At 42.8% G+C, this 21,252-nt stretch overlaps 1 protein-coding gene across 1 annotated transcript; it reads left to right on the top strand.

The window, feature by feature from the left end:
* Window positions 1–4,161: 4,161 nt before the first annotated feature.
* On the top strand, window positions 4,162–20,193 carry LOC147200370 (sphingosine kinase 1-like). The gene is made up of 5 exons (XM_086121009.1): window positions 4,162–4,696; window positions 12,047–12,196; window positions 15,348–15,442; window positions 16,079–16,194; window positions 18,647–20,193. The coding sequence occupies exons 1-5, from the start codon at window positions 4,204–4,206 to the stop codon at window positions 19,488–19,490; spliced, it is 1,698 nt and encodes a 565-aa protein (XP_085977135.1). The 5' UTR covers window positions 4,162–4,203; the 3' UTR covers window positions 19,491–20,193.
* The last annotated feature ends 1,059 nt before the right edge of the window (window positions 20,194–21,252 follow it).

The raw sequence follows: 21,252 nt of genomic DNA, 5'->3' as shown, positions 1-21,252 counted from the left end.
TGTACTTGGGGTCAACCATCTGCCAGGTCTGCCTTTCTAAGCGCCCTTGACAAGGTTTTCATTTCAGAATTATTATCCCGCCATGTTCATCGCTGTCATAAGTGTTGAGGCCCTTCATTTAAAGTGCTTTGCAGGATTTCACGAGTCTTTGCTTTCTGCCCTACAACCAACATTTGCGGAGGATTACGGCACGTCTTCCTCTTATATAATGAAGTCAGCGCTGTGACAATGGGGGCGGGCATGCGAAGAAACAGAGCAGAATTAAGGAGCAAATGAAGGAGAGCCGGGCAGACAGGCGAAACCTTTCTGCAAGCCTTCAATGCTAAGCGACCCAGATGGCCAGTGTGTCATGTCGGATGCCAATTTGATCTCAACGTTGAGATCTATAACATCTCAACCGCCCACTTGGTGATCCGCCACTGTGCGTATGGGTGTGCGTGAGCGTGTGTGTGTGTGTAAAGGCCCACTAATTTGTATGTTGCACACGCACTTTTGAATTAGCAATTGCACTGACATGCTCTGAGTTGACATCTATGCTGCATAACCCCTTCAGTAGAAAATGGCATTTTAACCATTCTCAAACTCGTGGCAGATAAATTGTTAGAAAGGCCTGCAAATACAGTGAAACTCCTCTACAACGAAATCATGTTTGCCGCAAGAATTTTTTCACATCAGGGGGTTTTTCACTGTAGCAAATTTGATCTCAGATGTAAACACATTTACGATCGGCATTCACTTTCACTTACATCAATTTCTTGGATAATGTCTTTTATTTTGCTTCCTCTGTCTTTCATTTTGATCACTTTTACCTTCTCTTCCAGCGTCAGAGCTCTTCTTGTCTTAGCTGCTTGACATCCAAAGGTCCGTGTTGTAGCCATTTTAGCAATACAGCGTTCTTGCTGCGTCTGAAACTAACAATAACAAATACTTCCAGGACTACTGCGTATGTGTAAACCAGTGTGGTGATTGCTGTTGCCGTTTCCGAACAAAGCAGTAGTGGTAGCTGTTGGATTAGACTTCGTTGTAGTGAATCTCGTCGCGAAGCAAGAGCAGAGAAAAATATTTCGTATAACGCAACAGGGCATTTTTACGTTGTATGGGGGGCAGGAAAGTGGGAATGGTGTTAATGCATGAAGATTATTTCACACTCAGGGGTATTTTCGCCCATGTAGGTTTCGTTGTAGAGGAGTTTCACTGTAGTGCAAACTTTTTAAATCAACCCCCTCCAAACTATGAGCGTGTGTGGTCGTGCACTTCCATGTCCCCACTTCAAGGCCTTCAAGGCTCCAATAGAGCTCCCAGCTGGAAAAGCGTCGAAGGAAAAATCGTCTTGTCTCCTTTCAAGGCTGCTCCTCAGCTGTGCCATTTTCAATCAATAGCTTTTAGGGAATCGGCATCTTCCCCGCAGCTTGGAATGAAAAGACTCTTTTGTTGGAAATTCCATAGTGTGCGGAATAATCTAACACTGAAGACGCGTGCGCGTTTTGAGATGCTGCAAATGACATCATGTGTTCATGTTCACATCAAGCTGAATGGCTTTTAGGGGGAAACGCTGCATTCTTGGCAAAGGAAGTAAGGTTCTGTCCACCTATGTTCTGTTGCAAGGGGAACTCTTTTTGCACCGATGTCGTTTGTGACACACAAAGTTGCATGTGAGTCTCATTTCCCCTCTGGCCCCAGGTGTTTATTGCGGCCGTTAATTTCCATCTGCATATATGCATACTGCCTCCTACTCGTCCCCTTCCTCTTTTCCTCTCAGTGAATGATATGCTTGTGCCTGGAGGATCTTCACAACAACACACTGATGACTTTGATGTGACCACAGCAAAGATGAAGAAATGAAATTATGTTTCAACAAATTATGTTTAACAAAACATTATGTTCCCTTCTCTCTCCTGATAGTATACATGAGCAAGAGAAGTAATGTTGCCACTTGATGAACGAACCCATTGTGTTCGTGCAAATGCTGTTTATGTACGTTTAATCAACATTAGCTTGATTTAACTTGGAATCAACAAACAAATGAAATGCTCATGGGAAATGAAAGCACATGTTGGTATTGTCTTAAACGTTTACGTTTTATAGTTGATTCATGTTCATGTTTATTAAAAAAAGAACAATTTACAACAACTCGTCACGTGATGAACAGTAGAATACAAACAGATCACTTTCCCTATTAACTGACTCGACGGAGTAGTTTAAAGACACTGGACGCTGTCTTGAATGAGAAGGAAAACAGTTGAATGCAGCCTGTATTTTAAAGCCACCGTCATTATTCTTTCTAACATTGCCATCTGTTGGTGTGAGAAAGTAACCAACAGATGGCAATGGTGTTATGTGGAACCAAGGGTGCAAAACAGAGAACCTCTGAAGAATTATTATTATTATTATTATTAAACTACATTCATATTATTTGGATACCACCAGACTATTAATCAGATACTAATTGTGATCAATTGTGATTTTTTTTCCCCCTCTCCCTACCCAGCGTTTCCCCTTTCTGAATTCTGATTGTAATTTCCCCATTGCGGGACAAATAAATGATATCTTATCTTATCTTATCTTATCTTAACATTAAGTTAGAAAGACTATATGAAAATTATTTTTAGGGCTGTTTTTGACAATACATTATGTTGGAAGCTGCATGTAAATCATGCAAACTGAAATTATCCAAAGCCATAAGAATACCACATAAAGTAAAATACATTTTAACCAGAATTCTTCAGTTGTTTCTTAGTCCCATAGATGAGTTATTATGTGCAGGTCTGGGACACACTTAAATCAATAACAATTGCTGTTATTATCCTACAAAAGATGGCAATCAGGATAACAAACTTTGCAGATTGTCGTGCACCCACCATTAATCTATTTCTAAAATCACATCCTGTATACTTAAATTCTACGATCTAGTGGACTTTAAAACTGGCCAATTCATGTTCAAAGTAAATGGTAATATGCGTCCTTAGTGTTCAGCTCTTTCTGCACAGTGAACTGAGAGGAGCATCAATGTTTAGAAAAACGAAAACCAGAACGAATGTCAAACAGAGATGTAGTGCATCTCAGTAAAAGTGGCTGCCTGTGCAATAACCTTGACTGTGAATTGAAAAGGTGCAAGTCAATTAAAAATTTGAAATACGCGTACAAAAACGTGTTAATAGTTATTTTAGTGCAGCAAAATAACCATAGCAAAATTAGGGACAAAATTATGTGCCAAAAAAGATATGACTGTGGAAATACGTGTATGCATCTGCAAAATGTTTACAGAAAAAGAATTGTCGATATTACCGGTATATATGTATACATGTTTGTGTACAAGTGTACATGTTTGGTTGTACAAAACGGTGATGGTTTCATGTTATGTGAAGCTTTGGCTTAATGCTACCCCTTTTGGTCCTTGTTTGGCTTTTATGTAAAGTTTGTATTTTGATTGCTAATATGATTTGCCCAAATCAAAAAACAAATACACAGATTGACTTTTGTGGGGAAGGCAATTGGAATACAGGTCCGTGTGTAAAACTACCCTTTGCATTGGTGCATTGGTTTAAAGTTCAAACCAATGCATTGTTTTGATGTTTCATCAGTAAAAATAAAATAAAAAGTAGCACATGACGCTGCCGAATTGTTGCAACCGATGAATTTATGCTTCGAGCTGTGAATATAAAGAAATAATGTTTCATCACAGCCAGTCGATGCAGAGTTCACCTCGTTTGGAGAGTATTCATTTTAGGTGTCCTAATTTCATAAATAAATAAATAGGATTAAATATGTCTCGTTGTGTTGCTGCATTGTTTGGCCCAATACTTTCGCATTTTATAACCCATTTGCAGATAATCACCGCTAGAGGGACCAACATCACATCTTTTTCGCTTAACAAAGTTGTGCGTGAAGTGCGGCTAAATTTACGTGTGAAGTTGACAAGAATGACTCCCAAAAACCCTGACAAATGTGTCTCTTAAGAATAACAGCGCACTACGGCTGTTAAAGTGGTTCGCCGTTGTTTCTTAAGAGCGAGACATTGTTATATTAGAAACAACAGCGAGGTTAAAAATGTGATATCTGTAGCGTGATCCTCACTTGGAGAAATGTGTCCAAATATCGGAATGGTTTGAGAATTGACAGATTCCTCTTATTGTGAAGTTAAACCGGATTTAGTACCAGTCACTCCAGTAGTTTTACAGTAGTCGGACCGGTGGCAGCTGTCCGATGTCCCGGAGTGTTCCCTGGCCTCGGGGCGATGTGACCGTGAGGCCACCACTGTGTCCGGACTGCCGCGTCCAGGTCAGGATGGACCTGAAGAGAGCCGAACATGGTCACAACATGAACACGCTGTACGGGGAATTCACGGCCACCGGTAACCAAAAGGTCAGGTGCGCCGTGAGCCTGACTGACAGGGAGCTCGTCGTCCAGCGGCTCACCTCGATACCTGCGGGCCGGAACCGAGTGGTCCTCAGCTTGAAGGACTGCGTCGGATGCCGGGCGTACCGGGAAGATGACAACGCGGACTCGGCGGCTTACCTGTCCGCCTATTTTTACCCGTTTAAGCGGCGTTGGGTAGGCTCCGGGCTCTCGCGGCAGAGAGTGGAACAGTGCTTCCGTCTCGCCGCGCTCCAGGACCCGCGAGCCAACCTCGACGAGGCGGAGAAGTGGGCTCGCGCCGTCCGGGAGCGCTCAAACCGGTGTCGGCACCATCGAGACGGTAAGAGATAGGCTGTCTTTGCTCACCCTTTTTTCCATTACTTTAAACGCGTCAGAACTTAATACATGAACTGTGAGGATTTTATTGTTTGTTGTCAGTAACACGGGCCAATTAAAATTGTTAACATGTTTTCCATGTTTTGTGGCTGCCTGCGTCATACTGACCACTAGTGTCACATTCTGAGATCATATTTGGAACCGGCACTAATTTAGTCTTTAATTGGAACAACACATGGCAGCTCTGTGGCATTGTGGATATTAACACATGTGCATTACAGTCAAGGGGTAATGCAGTAACATCTGGACCCAGGTCCACTGGTTGCTTGCATTCTCCGGGTACAGTGAACCACTGTTTATCACAGGGGATACTTTGCAGATCCACCTGCAATTGGTGAACATCTGCAATCTAGAGAGACCTTCAAAATAGTTGTGGGTTCAAATCTGCACTCCGGCCTTCCTGTGGAGAGGCTTTCCCCCAAAACATGCATGTGTGAACACAAAAATATAAATATTTGGAAATAGGAGGGTAAAGAGTTGTTTTTCTTAATTAGGGGCACCAATATGGTGCACGCGGGGAGCTCACAAAGACCTCGAGAGCAGCTCAAGGCGCGTTTTTCATAAGAGCTCACCAGTGGTGTGACATTGTGATTTCCTCAGAATGTTGTAGAAATGATCATTTGAAAATGTGAACCACTGGCAAAGATTTATAGATGTAAAGTGCTGCACATTGATATGTATCTGAGAAATAATGATCTGTTTCCTTACTTAAATCACCTCTTCCAAACTCAAAGCCTGGGGGCCAGATATGGCCCGGCCACATCATTTTCTGTGGCCTGCAAAAGCAAATTATTTGCATCAACTTTATGCCTTTGCTAAAATACCAAAATTGCAAATTGCCTTCACTTTTAAAAAATATTGTGATATTGCAAGTATTCTTTTGTTACCAGTCCCACTTTTAAAATAAATATCCTAATATTTGAACATTTTCTACCAGCCCCTAATTCCTAAACTAGTTATTCATTAATTTCTTGTGTATATGGTACATGAAGCTATTATGCATTTTGGGGGGTTCATAGTCAGTCGAGGTCCTCTGAAGGAAACCAAAACAACAATGCGGCCCCCTGACAAAAATTTGTTTGACACTTCTGACGTAAATGAATGCATCAGTTATTAATAATAGTGTTTCTCTGTGAATGAATGTGCCTTTAAGAGGCAGGGCTTGATGGAGTGGAATGTGATGTTGGTAAGTCTGTGTGATTGATCAGCTCCTGCGCAGATGTGCTCATTGTCTTGATGAGTTTTACTGTTTTGCGAACATTCACTGCCATTTTTTTGTCTCTCTGATTAATTATTATGTATTTGCTTAATCATCTTATAACTACATTTTGACTGCAAAAGTCACCTGGAGGTAAATTACGATATTACATTCCTGGAATCCTAACAAGTGCAATTACTCCTGTACGGAATGCTCAAGACCGCCAAAGATAAGCAAGATATATATATATTGTCCTATATTCAGACAAGTTATCAAAAAGCATACATAAAGAGGATCACTGGCACACTGTGACCCAGATAGCATCTCACAGTTTGTACAGATGGTTTTTATTTTTTTATTTTTCTTCAAAAAAAAAATACTGCAACTTAATACAGCTTGCCATTGGCAGAGCAGGAAATAGTAGATGTGAGCAACTTAAATGACATGGAAGGTTGTAGTCATCGGACAGGTTTTGTACCCGCGGAAACCCAAGAGTAAACCGGCTTTGTTGTCGAGCAATGCACTCCACCCACTTCATTCACATTAAGCCTCTTTGAAACTGCAGCTTTTAACCTCTTCAGAATTTAGATGAGAAAGCCCGGATACTTGTGAGAATTGATTTCAACACTGACATCTTTGTGATGCCTAAAGGTGTAAATCAATGAGGTTTTCTTTTTTTCTCACAAGAAAAAGGATTGGGCCAGAATACCAGAATAGTGCATCCGCATTACCCACTCCAGCAAAGAAAATGGTTGATTAGAACTAATTCAGTAGTTCGTTTTGCTGTATGTCTATGGGACAGGCATGACCACGTGATTAAAGGGGAGGACACATTAAAAAAAATCTTCACAATATGTTATATGTGCCTCCACTCATCCAAAAACGGTATTCAGATTAATATTGTGTTAGTGGAATATGAATTAAGTCCTAAAATCCACCCGTTTTTATCCACCTCAGTGGGCGGCCATTTTGCCACTTGATGTCAACTGAAAATGGCATCACAGTTGCTCACAGCTGAGGGAATGACCAATCACGGCTCACCTGTTTTCGGGGTTTGGTCAAAATGATTGTCCACAAGCTGAGCCCTAAGTCACTGCGATGTCATTTTCCGTCGACAGCAAGTGGCCAAAGCTCATCCGCACCCCGAGTGAGCATTGGCAGAAAATGGGTGGCTGGCATTTAAGTCTCAAAACTATATTACCAAATTATGTATCACAGCCTATTATAATGAACTATGCAGATATGCGTACTTAAGGTCCATTTTTGTTTATGGTCCCATCTTCGATTTTCTCATTTGCTTTTTTGCCCCACGTTACAGTGGCTGGAATTCATGGAGAAATGATCATTCTACAATGCACCAATAAACCCATCCTTCCATGCATCCATCTATTTTCTAATCCATTTATCCTCACGAGGGTCGCGGACGTGCTGGAGTCAATCCCTGCTGTCTCCGGGCAGTTGGCGGGGGTACACCCTGAACTGGTTGTCAGCCAATCGTGGAATACACATCAACAACCTTTCACATTCACAATCACACCTAGGGACAATTTAGAGCATTACGGTAACCTGCCGTGCATGTTTTTGGAATGTGGGAGGAAACCGGAGTAACCGGAGAAAACCCTCGTAGGCGCGAGGAAAACGTTAAAACTCCACACAGGAAAGCTGATCAATCACACACTCACGGACGTCACATTCCACCCAATGAGGATGAGTCCTGTTGTCAAATATTTTTATACAACTACGCAGGTCCAAAAAGAGAATTTGGCAGAAAAATGGTTTTGTGTTCCTTTTGCAGGTTTATTTGAAAGAGGAACCAGTTCTCTTTTTGGTCCGCACTCGATCTGATGTGATGTCTGTCCTCTCTCTGCTTCACACTAGTAGTTCCTCTTCACTTGTCTCGAATATCTACTGAGTCATGAGTAACATGTCATTTGTCCTTTTTGTGCATCATTATGTTTTTTCTTTTGAAGTACCAAATCTTCTTATGTTCTTTTTAGCGCAGTCTGAACATCTTCAAACACTCAAACATACATACCGTATGTGATAAACAGCAATCAGTTGCCAAGTCTTCACACATAACCGTATATTATGTGGGTGAAGACATGAAAAGGCAGTTGTGGGGGCGGCGACTATCTTGTGGTCATATTTTGTTTTATTGTCAGCATCGGAAGATTTGGACTTGTATGGTTCGTGTTGTTGTTGTTGTTTTTTTTTTGTTTTTGTTTTTTTACTGGCGTACTGTCTCAGCAAATATGTCCACATCAGAAGTTAGAGATTGTGAATAACAGAGCACACAAGGCAGTGAGGAAGGCCTGGAGAGTTGCGTCCGTGGACATCCCAGTAGAGTTAGTACTCACTGCAAAAAAAAAGCAAAAAAAAAAAAGACTCCGGTTCAAGAAAATGGTTCATTTTCATCTGACGTAGCTGTTGCTTACACTCGCCACTCCAGCAAGTGTGGTGACTGCCTAAGTACGATTTGAGATGGCTAGCGCTGATCTTGCGCGTGTTTCCACCTCAGATGTGCGGGTGGGTTGGTGATACCAGGGTCAAGAAAGTAGAGGAACACAACACAGCAAACAGAATTCGCTACAGTGGACGTCATGTATTATTTTCTTCAAGGGAGAGGGTTGTAATTATATAACAATAAGATAAGCTTTGTTTTTAAAAGAAGACATTTTTTGTGTTCGATTTGGGTTACAATGGGAACGAAACACTGAAAAAAACTCATCAAATGCAGAAGTGCAGGGTTCGATTCCCTGCCTTTTCATGTCTTCACCCACATAATATACGGTTGTGTGTGAAAACTTGGTGACTGGTTGCTGTTTATCGCATACGGTATGTATGTTTGAGTGTTAGAAGCTGTTCAGACTGCGCTAAACAGAACATAAAAAGATTTGGTATTTCAAACAAAAATAAATAAATAAATAAAACAACATAATGAAGCACAAAATTGACAAATAACATGTTACTGTTGCAACACAAGAATGTTGTAATGCATGTATTGCAAAATTGAACATGAATTTGTAACACCCTTCTTACTCTTAGAATCGATAACATACAGTTGCCTCAAGCGCACTCTCTTAGGGCCATTTTCTCAGCCAGAAAGAACAATGCAAAAATGTGGTCATTCCCTGTCAAAATTTGGCCGTGGGCATATTCTTCTGTCGACTTAAACACTTGTCCTCTTTCACGCTTCAGAGGATGGAGTAAATCAAGCACCCCGGGGAAAGTGAATCATCATATTGCACATGAACATGAAGCTACAATGTACTGCATACATTGACACGAAAGCTAAGCTCTACAGTCAGAGCAATCCCATGCCTGACCGGTGCTTCAAGGCAAGCTAATAAACGTCAATAATCTGGAGGAGGAGTTCACAACCACCGTGGCCACACAGAGACTTTGAAAAAAATTCGGGATTCACAGATTTTCTTTCGAAAGTGAGAGACAGTTTCAGCCTTCACAGAGCGCGAGATTTGCTTCCGTTTACAAGACATGTTTTCAGATCATGCCCGTGCTTCCGTGAGTGACGGCAGGAAAGTACAACAATGTAGCGAGTCGATCAGAAGCGTTGCTAAGCAACGGAAGGGAATCCCGCACTGTACAAGGTCACGGCGGCAGTTCGCTTCCCACGGTTCGTTGTAACGAAGGCATTTCAATATTTAGTGATTAAAAAAAATCCAGACTCTGAAATGTAAACGTCAAAGCAGTGGAAACATAAACAGGGTACGTTGAAAAGAGGTTCGACTGTATAAAGTAAAAGAAGCTCAGAAAAATGTTGCTTTTGACTTTGATTTGTTCTCCTAGATTATGAGTGTGATGGAAATCGTTTTAGAAATGTGTTCATTGTATTACATGAGAAGCCTGACTGTGGATGGTACGATTAAGAATATCAGACGAAATAGCTTCATCCCCACTGCTTGTGACCCCCCCCACAGCGGGGAACTCCTCCGTGTTACTCACAGTGGCCTTATCTTAGTTTGTTTTTCTAACTGACGCGGAGGAGTAAAGTTTGCGACCGGTATGATGTAGATTCGCAATCATCATACAGAATGTGTTTACTTTGAAGGTTGCCGTCCTCTCTCATACTTTCTGACTGTCAGTTCCGTCAGTGGCATATGCGTCTCCTGAGAGCAAAGCGTCCTGTATGATACCAAGAGCTAAACACGGCCCTATCAGATTTGGATGCAAACCTCAATGCCGTCAACTCTCGGCCTCGGTTAAAATAGAGCTGCAACCATCTAACCACCAGCACCTCCTCCTCCTCCTCCTCCTTCTCCTCCATCTCCACCCCGCTCCACATCCTTTGTGGTCTCTTTCAGCAGAAATGCGCTTGCGTGCACCCAAAGCCTCCACTTGCAGTATTTTACAAGCAAGATTATGGAACAGCACATCTATTTGCTGCTGTGGCCGGGCTGCTCACTGCTGCCGTCTGCAATAAAACTGTCAATTAAAAGGCTCGGTGAAAGTGTAATGTTCTGGAAAAGACATTAAAATATATACAGTATATAGTTGTAAAAAAAATGTTTACTTGCTTAATTAGCAGATTTTTGAGAAATGCTGTGAAAAAATAGTTGAGAAACATACCGCACACATTTGTCAGTGATGTGTGAAGGAAAATAGAAAGAATCCCCTTCAGGGCCCAATAAAATGTTTTCTTTGTCCTCCACACGCGGCTTTAATGTTGATGCACGATGACACGCCATCAATTAACTTTAAACGTTGGAAAAGCTGCACTATTTAGTCTTCAGCAGATCGAAATTGGGTCTCTATGTCATATTACCAAAGGGAGAGATTCCCAGCAGGTCAAATTCATGTTAATCCGTTAATCCCTTTAATGTGGAAACTGGATTCCCTCCTAATGTGTGTTAGTTACGGCTTAAGGGACCTCGTCACAAGAGAGCAACAGGCTGAAAAAGGAGCCCGTTGGTTGGTCCGGGGCATTCACAGAAACACAGGAGAGTTGTTTTTTTTCAAACAACTAAAGATGATGACTTGAACTATGTGTTAACCCCTTCAGGGGCAGCGGTTACTTACTGACAGCTCATCATGTTATCAGGTTACAGGGTGAATGAAAGGGTTAAATTCAAGAAACGGATCCGCTGCTGAATATCGTGAGTCCTCCTCGTCTATTCTCAGACTCCCAGACTGTGTGTGGCTCTCATAGCTATTATAAGATCACTTTTCCGGCTCGTGGGTTTCCCCCCCTTTCAATTAGGACGTAGGAAATACTATGGCGGATACCTCAATATAGTGATTACTCCATTAGGATTTGGGCCAGTTCCAATGCTCGTGGTTGGAAGAAAGCAGATGAGATGTGTCTGCAATCACATATCACAAACACAAATTTGGCCGAGAGGTTTTGGCATGTAGTTTGGACTTTTTCTGACAATGTGGACTTTCAACTTTTCCAGCCATGAGAGGCTTAAACTACTGAGTGAGAACAGCCAGAACTGTTAAATACAATATATGTGGATGTTCAAGGTTTAAAAAAAAAAAGGAGATGAAATGTTGCTCCACCCATTCCCTTGCAAACAAACCAGGCTTATTATCTTCCGCCATAAACTCACTAGTCCTCTTCTGTGCATGATGCGGAAATAAATCTCCAACATGTGTCAGCGTTTGGGCCTGTGCCACAGTGGCACTGCAGCTAATGACGGAGGAGGAAACTGGGAGCAGACAGAGGCCAAGAGATAATTCACTTGGAATGTCTCGGGGAGGGAGGAGTGGCACACAGGAAGTGGACGGGATTTGAATGTGGCCGAGGAGGACACACAGACAAGCCGGGTCAGGGCGTCCAGCGCCAACTGTCACGCCTTCTGATTCACAAGGCCGCTTAAGTGGCACTATCGTTGCTAGTTCCGCTCAGAATTCCAGAGGAACATTCTTTGGTGTTGTGTGCCAGAGCACATACATGCGAAGAATAAGTTTGGTCTAAGCTGTCATAATGCCTGTGTTCAGATTTGCACAATGCCTTTCTTACCTCCACCAAGGAGGTTGTTTATGTCCAAATTCCTGTCGACATTCTTTTGGATATACTAACTCAGATGTTTAGTTGTTGTATTTTTTTTTTTATGATTACGATTATACTAGCAGGGGTGGCGCCGAGTGAGCTGTCCCATCCATGCCGGATGATGCTGCTGGTAAATCCGCACAGCGGGAAAGGACAGGCGCTCGTGCTCTACAACAACCACGTCCAGCGGATGCTCAACGAGGCCGGCGTGCTGCACACGCTGGTCATCACCGGTGAGTCGCTGGAAGCACGAGAACGCGCCACTAAGAAAAATCAAGAACAACACTTTCCTTTGACTGTTGAGGTCCTTGCCGTAACATGAAGTTGGAAAAAAAAAAAAAGCAAAATAATTAAGAAGCAGATTGTCATAGGTGCAAAACAGTCTTTTTCCAAAATGGAATCAATTCTATTCCCCCCCCCCCCCCCCAAATTTTAGACACAGCATCCCATTACAAGTCAGTATATATATGTAACATTTGAAGCTACTATTCCAAATCAAATTGATGCATCCTGTGCCCCTAAATGACAGTTTTTGTTTTTCTTTTGTTCGATCTGTCGTTGAATCCAAGACAATACTTATATGGCCTTCTTGTCCAAGAAATTGCACCACAATCTCGCTGATGTCATTCAAAGTTGGTAAACAAGCTCACTAACAGACATGACTGGCCCCAGAGCACCTCTTCTAAAGGAAACCCTCATGTTTTCATGATGTCACTATGCTGAGAAACTGCCTCAGACCCACGCGCACGCACAGCCACCTACATGCACAAAATACGCTCGCAGACTGTATGGAGATGATAAACACACACATTCTCGCAAAATCCCCTTTCAGCATGATTTGATTTTCTCATCGTCATGAGCTTCCATACAGGCTGGTGATGATTATCCAGCACACACGGATTTACGATTAACTTGTGACACGAATTTTACCCCTCAAAAAAAAGGATCATGATAAGTCATGCATCTGTGTGGGTGAGGAGAAAGAGAGAGCACTAGACTTGAGATACTGTTGCTTGAAGTGTCTAGTGAACAAAAACTGGACAAACTGATAATGGGATGCTTGGCTGTGTGGCAGCTTTGGCCACAACTGGAGGGGTGGAGGATACATGAGGCATGACTGCATTGCAAGAGTGTGTGTGTGTGTGTGTGCGTGTGCATGTGCATTTAACCATGTCTTGGTCAATGTCAGCAGCGTCAGTATAGATGGCGCGGCAATGTTTCATCTCCCTTAGTGCTCAAGTACCCAGGGATGTCTGTCAGGCAGCAGCTCCACGCTTGTCCTCCTTTTGTGTTTGAAGAAAAACATGTCACTTATCGTGGAAAAGTCCACCATCGATCTCAGTCGTGTTTCTGTTACTTGCATTTCAGGAAATATTCACAGATGATGTTAAAATAAGAGCTAGAAATCCATCCTTAGCCACCTGTTGGAGGAACCGAAAGCACCAAAGGCTGACCGTCTTTTGTCGCAATATGAAGCATTGTGAAGACACACACACACACGCACAACTCAAAAGTTTACAAGACTAAAGGTTCTGTGAGTAAGTAATAGATTGTGTTCATAAAAAGATTTCACTGCCTTGTTCTCAGAACAGAGTTGTTTTAGGTTCTAAATTTCCTTCACTTACAATACAATACATGCTGATTTATATAGCGCTTTCACAACAGCAACAGCTGTAACAAAGCGCTTCACAAAACAGTTAACGTTAAAGTAAAATAATAAACACAACACATAACATAAAACACGGACAGTCGTGCAGTCCTAACCACTTTTCCGTCACACGCTTTGTTGTTTGAAGCAGTTTGAGATGAAAGAGGAGAGAATCAAAGTGTCCTTTAACCAGTGGATCAGAGACGTCATGCTCAAAATGTGCACACGTCGGCTACAAGCTAAGTTTCAAAGTCAACAAGAAGCTGTAGCATCCATTGACGAAAAAAGAGATTGGTTCACTTCTCCTGTCCCATGGAAATCCATTTCAATTCCAAGCGGCGACTCTCAGTTCCAAATACGCATCGGCGCTCTGCGCCAACGCTTCTCTCTCCTCATCCTCAACTTCAGCAGCCATCCATCCAGCCGCACTAACGCCGACTGTCCAACAGCGCCGACATAGCCACTGAACAAAACGGGGTTGTAAAAAATGCTGCCCATTACAGGCGCAAAAAACACAAGCACCCCAGGTCTGTCCAGCACCGACAGTCAATGGCGCCGACATTCCTCCCAATCAACATCTGTGCTGGTACAGCTCAGCTCTTGATGATCTATAAATGTTTCACCGTGTTCAAAACACGCCCTTGCCAGTTTCCAAATTGAGCGATGCGGAGAACCTTCTTTGTTGAACTTTTCAATGCTCAGACTTGGATTTAAAACAGGAAGTTTCCATCGGCGCCTCCATCTGCTGCTACGTTCTGGGAGATATTTCATAGTTTGAGACTGGCAAAATATTTTCAATCCATAATTACGAATGTTGGGAGTATCAACGTGAAGATCAGCGGTAAGGTGGTTGAAACATTGAAACAGTTGTCAGATCAGTTTTCCCCCAGACAAAAAGAGCAGAAGACAGTTTGGGATGATAGATTTATTTTTTCCGCCAATCGTAATTATATCGAAGAATGTCTTTTGTGCGCAACTTCGGCATGCTCTGACTTGTACGACAACAACACAAGTGAGCGTCTGAATTAATACAAATGTAATTATACGTGCAACAGTCGTCTGTTGGCATCTGATTAAACGATCAGGGCGGTTGGTGTGGTATTCACACACACGCACGCCACTCTTACCGAGCCGGTGGAGCACTGCAGCGAGGAGACGGCTCCTTGCTGCAAGAGCGCACATTCATCAGGCGCCGCCTGCCTCCAATGAATGATGCACGATCAGCACATTAGCGTTGAAACTCTCGGGATGGCGACATTTCACATTCGTCAACGGTGACGTTAAATAGAATCCAACGAAGGCTTTTAGCATATGTCTGCCATCAATTTAATTTGACTCATTCGTTATTCATTAAAAGTCAACCGTACATCTCTTTCACAGCAAGTCTCCACTTGAGATTTTCTGAGATAAATTCTCAGACTGGAGATAAATCGTTTGGCTGAAAAGGACACTGTTTTTCACAAAGGCGAGCATGGAGCGCAAATGCTGGACCCATACCAAATTTGAAAAGTTTCATAGCTCTTTGGCAGGGGTAACTAGGCCGAGGACTGCCGATTTTGGGAGCTTAGTTCCTCCTTCCTAACGGTCCGCAGATCTATATTTCAACCCAACGGGACAATCTTAGTCAGCCAAAACGTAGACGTGAATAAGAACCATCAGCAAAAGATGGACTTTTAGGACACAAACTGGCAGGAGGGTGACATCACTAACTGTACTTGTTACTTGTGTGTTGACAGAACGTCAGAATCATGCCCGCGAGTTGGTGAGGGAGGCTGACCTGTCCCAGTGGGACGCTCTGGTCATCATGTCAGGAGACGGTCTTCTGTTTGAGGTAATAAAACGTGCGCTCCGGAGCGATTTCAACATGAAACATCGCAGGAGTAAAATAAAGAGAAGGGCAAGGATAAACACATTCCAAACTACATTTTACGACCTCAAATTAAATATAATGCTAGCAAAAAAGTCCTTCTTTTTAATCTTCGCTTAATACATGAGCTTTCGGGATTCATTTGAAATGTGTTTATTTGATGTTGCCTTACATTCACGCGGAAGATGAAAGATCAAACCATAGTTTAATTTATGAAACAACACTTAGTGATTTTTTTTTTTTAATCTTGCTCTCAACAAATAAGCCATCCGTCCATCCATCTATTTTCTAAGCCGTTTCTCCTCACAAGGGTCGCGGGCGTGCTGGAGCCGATCCCAGCTGTCTTCAACTGGTTTGCTAGTCAATCACAGCAAATAAGCCATATATGAAATAAAAACTAGTAAACGTGCTCTCGCTAATTTTAACGATCCATTCCAACTATTATCCAAACAGTTTCATCCTCACGCGGGTCGCGAACATGGCATAACCTAGCCCAGTCGTCGGCGTGGTACACCCGGAACTGGCGGCCAGTTCCGAGTCTAAACGAAATCCAAACTAAAATGAAAAATCCCAAACTATAACTCTGCTTTGGTGTGTTAGGTGATAAATGGTCTCCTGGACAGATCAGACTGGAAGGAGGCGATCCGAACACCGCTTGGTATACTTCCTGGCGGCTCAGGCAATGCCTTGGCTGCGTCCATACATCACTACGCAGGGTGAGTGGAACACACCGCAATATTCACATTCACTACTAAGGAATGTTTACACAACAAAAATTGACAACCAAAAAAAGGGGACTTGGACAACATCAAGATGGTAGTGACAACAAAGCTGCGGAGGATCCAGGAGTCCTTCCAGGAACAGGAAAGTGCCTTGGACTTCAGGGTGATTACGTCCGAGGCGGAAACTTGAAGTTTGGATTTGAAATACTGTATTCGGTATCTTTGTAATGCCAGTCCTGGATCTCGCAATGCCTATGCATTACAAAGGAGCCTCCCTGGGGTCTTTTTTTCAAAGGTTCACATTTGATTGACTAACTCGCTGCTGCCCAGTTGCACCAGTTCTAAACATGCATTCCATCATGAGCACAGTATTCTAATTAAAGTGCGTGGACTGGATTTATTTTTTAAAAAGTAACAGAAACACACCTTTCTAGGTTACGCATGGTGGGTATTTCCCAAGTCCGAATGGGAGAATTCCAGCACCGTGAAAGTTTGCAAGGCATGGGGAAAAAAAATAAAAAATACTTCGGCACAAATGACAGAATATGGCCCAAAGTGATTATTACTCTCGCGTGACTACCGTTCGTAAGAGACTGCGGTAAAACAAGTGCAACCAGCTTGGGAACGTGCTAATTTGAAGTCTCACGTCGATGATAAAATGACAATGAAAAAGCGCAAACAAAAGAATGGCAAACCGAATGACATACTGCAAATAAGATGACAACTGATAGTTTTGCTCATGAATTTGAATTCGCGTGGGGACGTTGGATCTTTGTTTTAACACTCAAGCCTACAAAAATACATTTATGTTAAAAGCTCATAGGGAGCTGAAGTGTCGTGGGGTTACAATATCGATTGGAATCATAAAAAAAATTGCAATAATAATAATATTATGGAATAAGCATTACAAGCACTGACGTTTAATATTTAATTGTTATCGGAAATCAACAGTGTGGCTGAAATTGGTTGTGACCTTTCATGCAGAAAATACAAGTGGATAAGAGCAGCACACAGCTCCAGAGATGTCCTGGAGTTGTGTGTGTGTGCGTGTGTGTGTTTGAGGAAGAGAGAGCGAGAGAGAGAGATGATGACCTTCTACCCTTCTCTGCGTTTCCCCAAATGGGATCGTCTTTGTTGTCTCACTGGACTGTCATTTCTGAAATCACCACCCTACACACACACACACACACACACACACACACACACACACACACACACACACACACACACACACACACACACAAGCACGAACACACACACAGCATCATCCATCTGCCTTCATGGCTTTATCAAGCTGCTGTCTCCCCTCAGTTGCAATGCCCCCGTACCCCCAAAAAATTGAGATAACACAATAACTCAAATTTGAATCTCCAAAACACATTCAAACAACAGCCTCGACCCATTTCCCAAACCTTCCCAAATAGTAAGGGCACCTTCAAGTGTTCATCTTTGTCTGCATATTTATTTGGAGAAGATCATTTTTAACCAGGGTCTAATCCCAGAAGATTGGTGTCGCTTCCACAAACATTTACATCTTCTTACATCTTGTAAATTTCCCCAGTGTGGGACAAATAAAGGATATCTTACATTAATAATTTATGGAGGAAAAATGTGTTTCACTGATTTTCCAAAATGTGAAGAGCTGTTTGTGACTCCTCACTTGGATTTTATTTTATTTTATTTTGGCTGTTAGATTATTGTTTTGATTTTAATCTGGAAATGTAATTCTGGCCAGTAGACATTTTTCTGTAATTCAGAATCAAATTCTTTGGGAGACATCATTGAATTGGTGCACAGGAAAGTTGAGCCCATTGGAGACGTTGGTTCACTTCTGAGTTTGTTTATAGGAACACAAATGTGTTAACCATCTAACAGACATAAGTGGAAATGAAGTAAAGCACTGTTGTGCTTTATTAAAACTAATTGTAAGAACATAATTAAATATAATGTGAAAGACAATTTGGGCATCACGGTTAATTCATTAATTATTTCATGACATTGCCCGTCTATAGATGCTATAAATAGTCGCAGAACCTCTTAACTCAATTATCCACTTATTTTAAGTGTTCATTAGCCTGTCTGGGTTGTTTCCCATGATGCCTTAGCGTGAAGCTGGCGATTTTGAAGACAAGCTTATGTAGTTGTTTCACTTGGTGACTAAGCAAGGTGTAATTGCCTTTGTTTGATGTTTATTATGACAGTCAACTTGAACTAGGAGTGGCATTCAACACCTTGAAGCCTCTTGTATCGGCATTAGTAAACGTTTTTGTTGTAGTTCCTTTTTTTTTTTTTTTAAGGAGGGGGGACATAATGGCCTGCGTTTCCTGATTTTCACAGTCTCTTTCCGGTTGGAATAGTGAGGCTGAACTGTTGTTGAGGTTCCGACTGCCTTTGAAAGCGTCCTGAGACGTGTCTGTGCCACGTTAACCTGCCTGATTTCCCGCAGTGCCTCGTTGGTGTCCAGTGAGGAGCTCCTGGTCAGCTGTGGCTTCCTTCTTTGTAAAGGTGTGGTGTCCCGCATGGATCTGGTCTCGGTACACCTCTTCTCGGGCACTCGCCTCTTCTCCTTCCTCTCGCTGGCGTGGGGCTTCGTGGCCGACGTGGACATTGAGAGCGAGAAGTACCGTCACGTCGGAGCAGCTCGCTTCACCGTGGGCACTCTGGTGAGGTTGGCGTCTCTTCGCGTCTACAAGGGCAAGCTGGCCTACTTGCCCCTGGAGGCAGATTGCAACCGGGTGGGATCCAGAAATAGCGACAATCACAGCGCCACCTTGCACAACTCCAGAGACTGTCCTTTGCAGAACTCTTTCCACAACTCCTGCCACTCCAACAACTCCCTCAAGGCGAGGAGATTCGAGCGTTTACGCAGCTCCAGCAAAACTCAGACGGGCCTGTGGGACTCAGTGCTCCCGCGGCTGGAGGAGCCTCTCCCAGGGAACTGGGTGGTGGTCCCAGAAGAAGACTTTGTCCTGGTGCTGGCCATATACCAGTCCCACCTGGCCGAGGACCTGCTGGCTGCGCCGGCCGCCACCCTGGACGACGGCGTCATTCATTTGTTCTACGTCAAAGCAGGAATATCCCGCACCGCGCTGCTCAGGCTCTTCCTCGCCATGGAAAAGGGCACACACGTGACGTCAAGCTGTGCACATCTGGTGCACACCAAGGTGCGGGCGCTCAGGATGGAGCCATATTCTCCCAAAGGGATTATAACCGTGGATGGAGAGGTGGTGGAATATGGGCCAGTGCAAGCAGAGGTGCACCAGGGCCTCGCTAGACTCATCAGTGCATGAACTTGAATGACCTGACACTTATACACACACACACACACACACACACACACACACTTTTGCTCCTACCTGTAGGTAATTTCCATCCATTCATCCATCCATGCATTTCCATTCTTACTAATATTGTATTTATTTGTGCGACTGTTTACGAAATAGCAACAACGACAGCAAGGAAGCTAGAACCCCAAAACATGAAAGAAACGTTCAGAATTCATTTTCTTGCCCCTCTTCATTTAATCATGCAAACACGTGCTCGTCTCTGTGAATTCGGTCTTGCCGCATATGGAAGCCTGTTTTTAGTCCAGCTTCCAGCTCATTGCTGTCACATTTCAAAATGTTTAAATCTGGTTAAGCAGGGTTCTTCTTTTCTATTTCTCAATTGAGATGCACATATCATGTACATGCATGTCGGCATGTTTGTAGAATGTTTCTCTTTCGTTACCCCGCCAACAAGGACGAATAATAATAATAATAATAAGAGAGCAATAGCACCAAAATAACCCCGAAACACACATTAGCAATTCTCACCAAGGTGTCCTTACTGCACTAATGATTGTAAAACCGACTGTTAAGTGTGGCTTTTGTCTGTTTTATTTGATTCCAAAGATCTCACGTGAACACAATTGGATTGTGATTCCTTTCCGATTGTCATCAACTTGAGGGACCTGATGATTGGCAGTTAAGCGAGGAGGGGTGCAGCAGGGTATGTGTGTGTGTGTGGGGGGGGGGGGGGGCTGTATTGACTTTTTAAATGCTGCGTGAAGAGAGCAGCAGACTGTGGTGTTTTGCGCCTAACAGGCACACTAATTCATTCTTGTTGTCACAAGAGGAGCTTTGGGAGCATTAGCAGTGTCCTGAGACAAGGGGGAGACGTGTTGCATTTCAAAAGACACAACCGCAAAGGTGGACTGAGCATGCTTCCCTGCCTCATTAAAAGAAAAAACAAACAAACAAAGATGTCCACATGAGGGTTTAATAGAAAATTTTGAATTGTGCAAAAAGAACTATATCATGGTCATACACTCCTGAACACATACTGCACTGAAAAGCCCATGTGTTACCAGTCCATCAAAGTGTCATGACGTTACTAGAATTTAATAATAGTGCTATTATGATTCATTATTATGATGACGATGATTATTATTTTCTTTTTACCATAATTACGTATGTAGCAATACAAAAATAACAGCTAATGCCTCAAAAAGGATTCGTATTGTTGATGGTCACTAAAAGAGTGATGACAAAGAGCAGAATTTTCAGGCATATTTTTAGAAAGGACTCTAAAGTGAAGGAAGGGAAGGGTAGAAAGTCATCCTAATGGGGGCTACACGCATACCGACAATCACACCAAAATTAATTAATGTTCAACCTGTACAATATTTAGGATGGCAAGTCCTGATATGGGTCTGATCAAAACCGGGTTCATAGACTTTCATGTATTTGAGCGTGTGTCTGCGCACGCCCGGACAAGTAGAAGTCCATCACAAAATCAGAGAGCAAAGATGAACAACTCTCCTCATCATCAGCAATATCGTTGTGATCCTGTGCATCTAAAAAGTTCGTATACGTGTATACAGATATTCCCGAAACATTTTATTTTCGTTATATGATGTTAGCCTTATTCAAGGTGACTGTATTTTCAATCAGCGTGGATGCCCTGTAGCGGCCTGCTGCCTCCTAGTGGTCAGTCTTGGCATGACAAATTTTAGTGAAGGAGAGTCGTCATTTACGTAAGCCAACACTGTGAGAGAACAGTGAACATACT

The sequence above is a fragment of the Hippocampus guttulatus genome, chromosome 9 (genome assembly GCF_054856545.1).
Source record: "Hippocampus guttulatus isolate MCC_2025c chromosome 9, RoL_Hgut_1.0, whole genome shotgun sequence".
Lineage (NCBI taxonomy): Eukaryota > Metazoa > Chordata > Actinopteri > Syngnathiformes > Syngnathidae > Hippocampus > Hippocampus guttulatus.
This window is presented reverse-complemented; position numbering and strand designations above follow the sequence as displayed.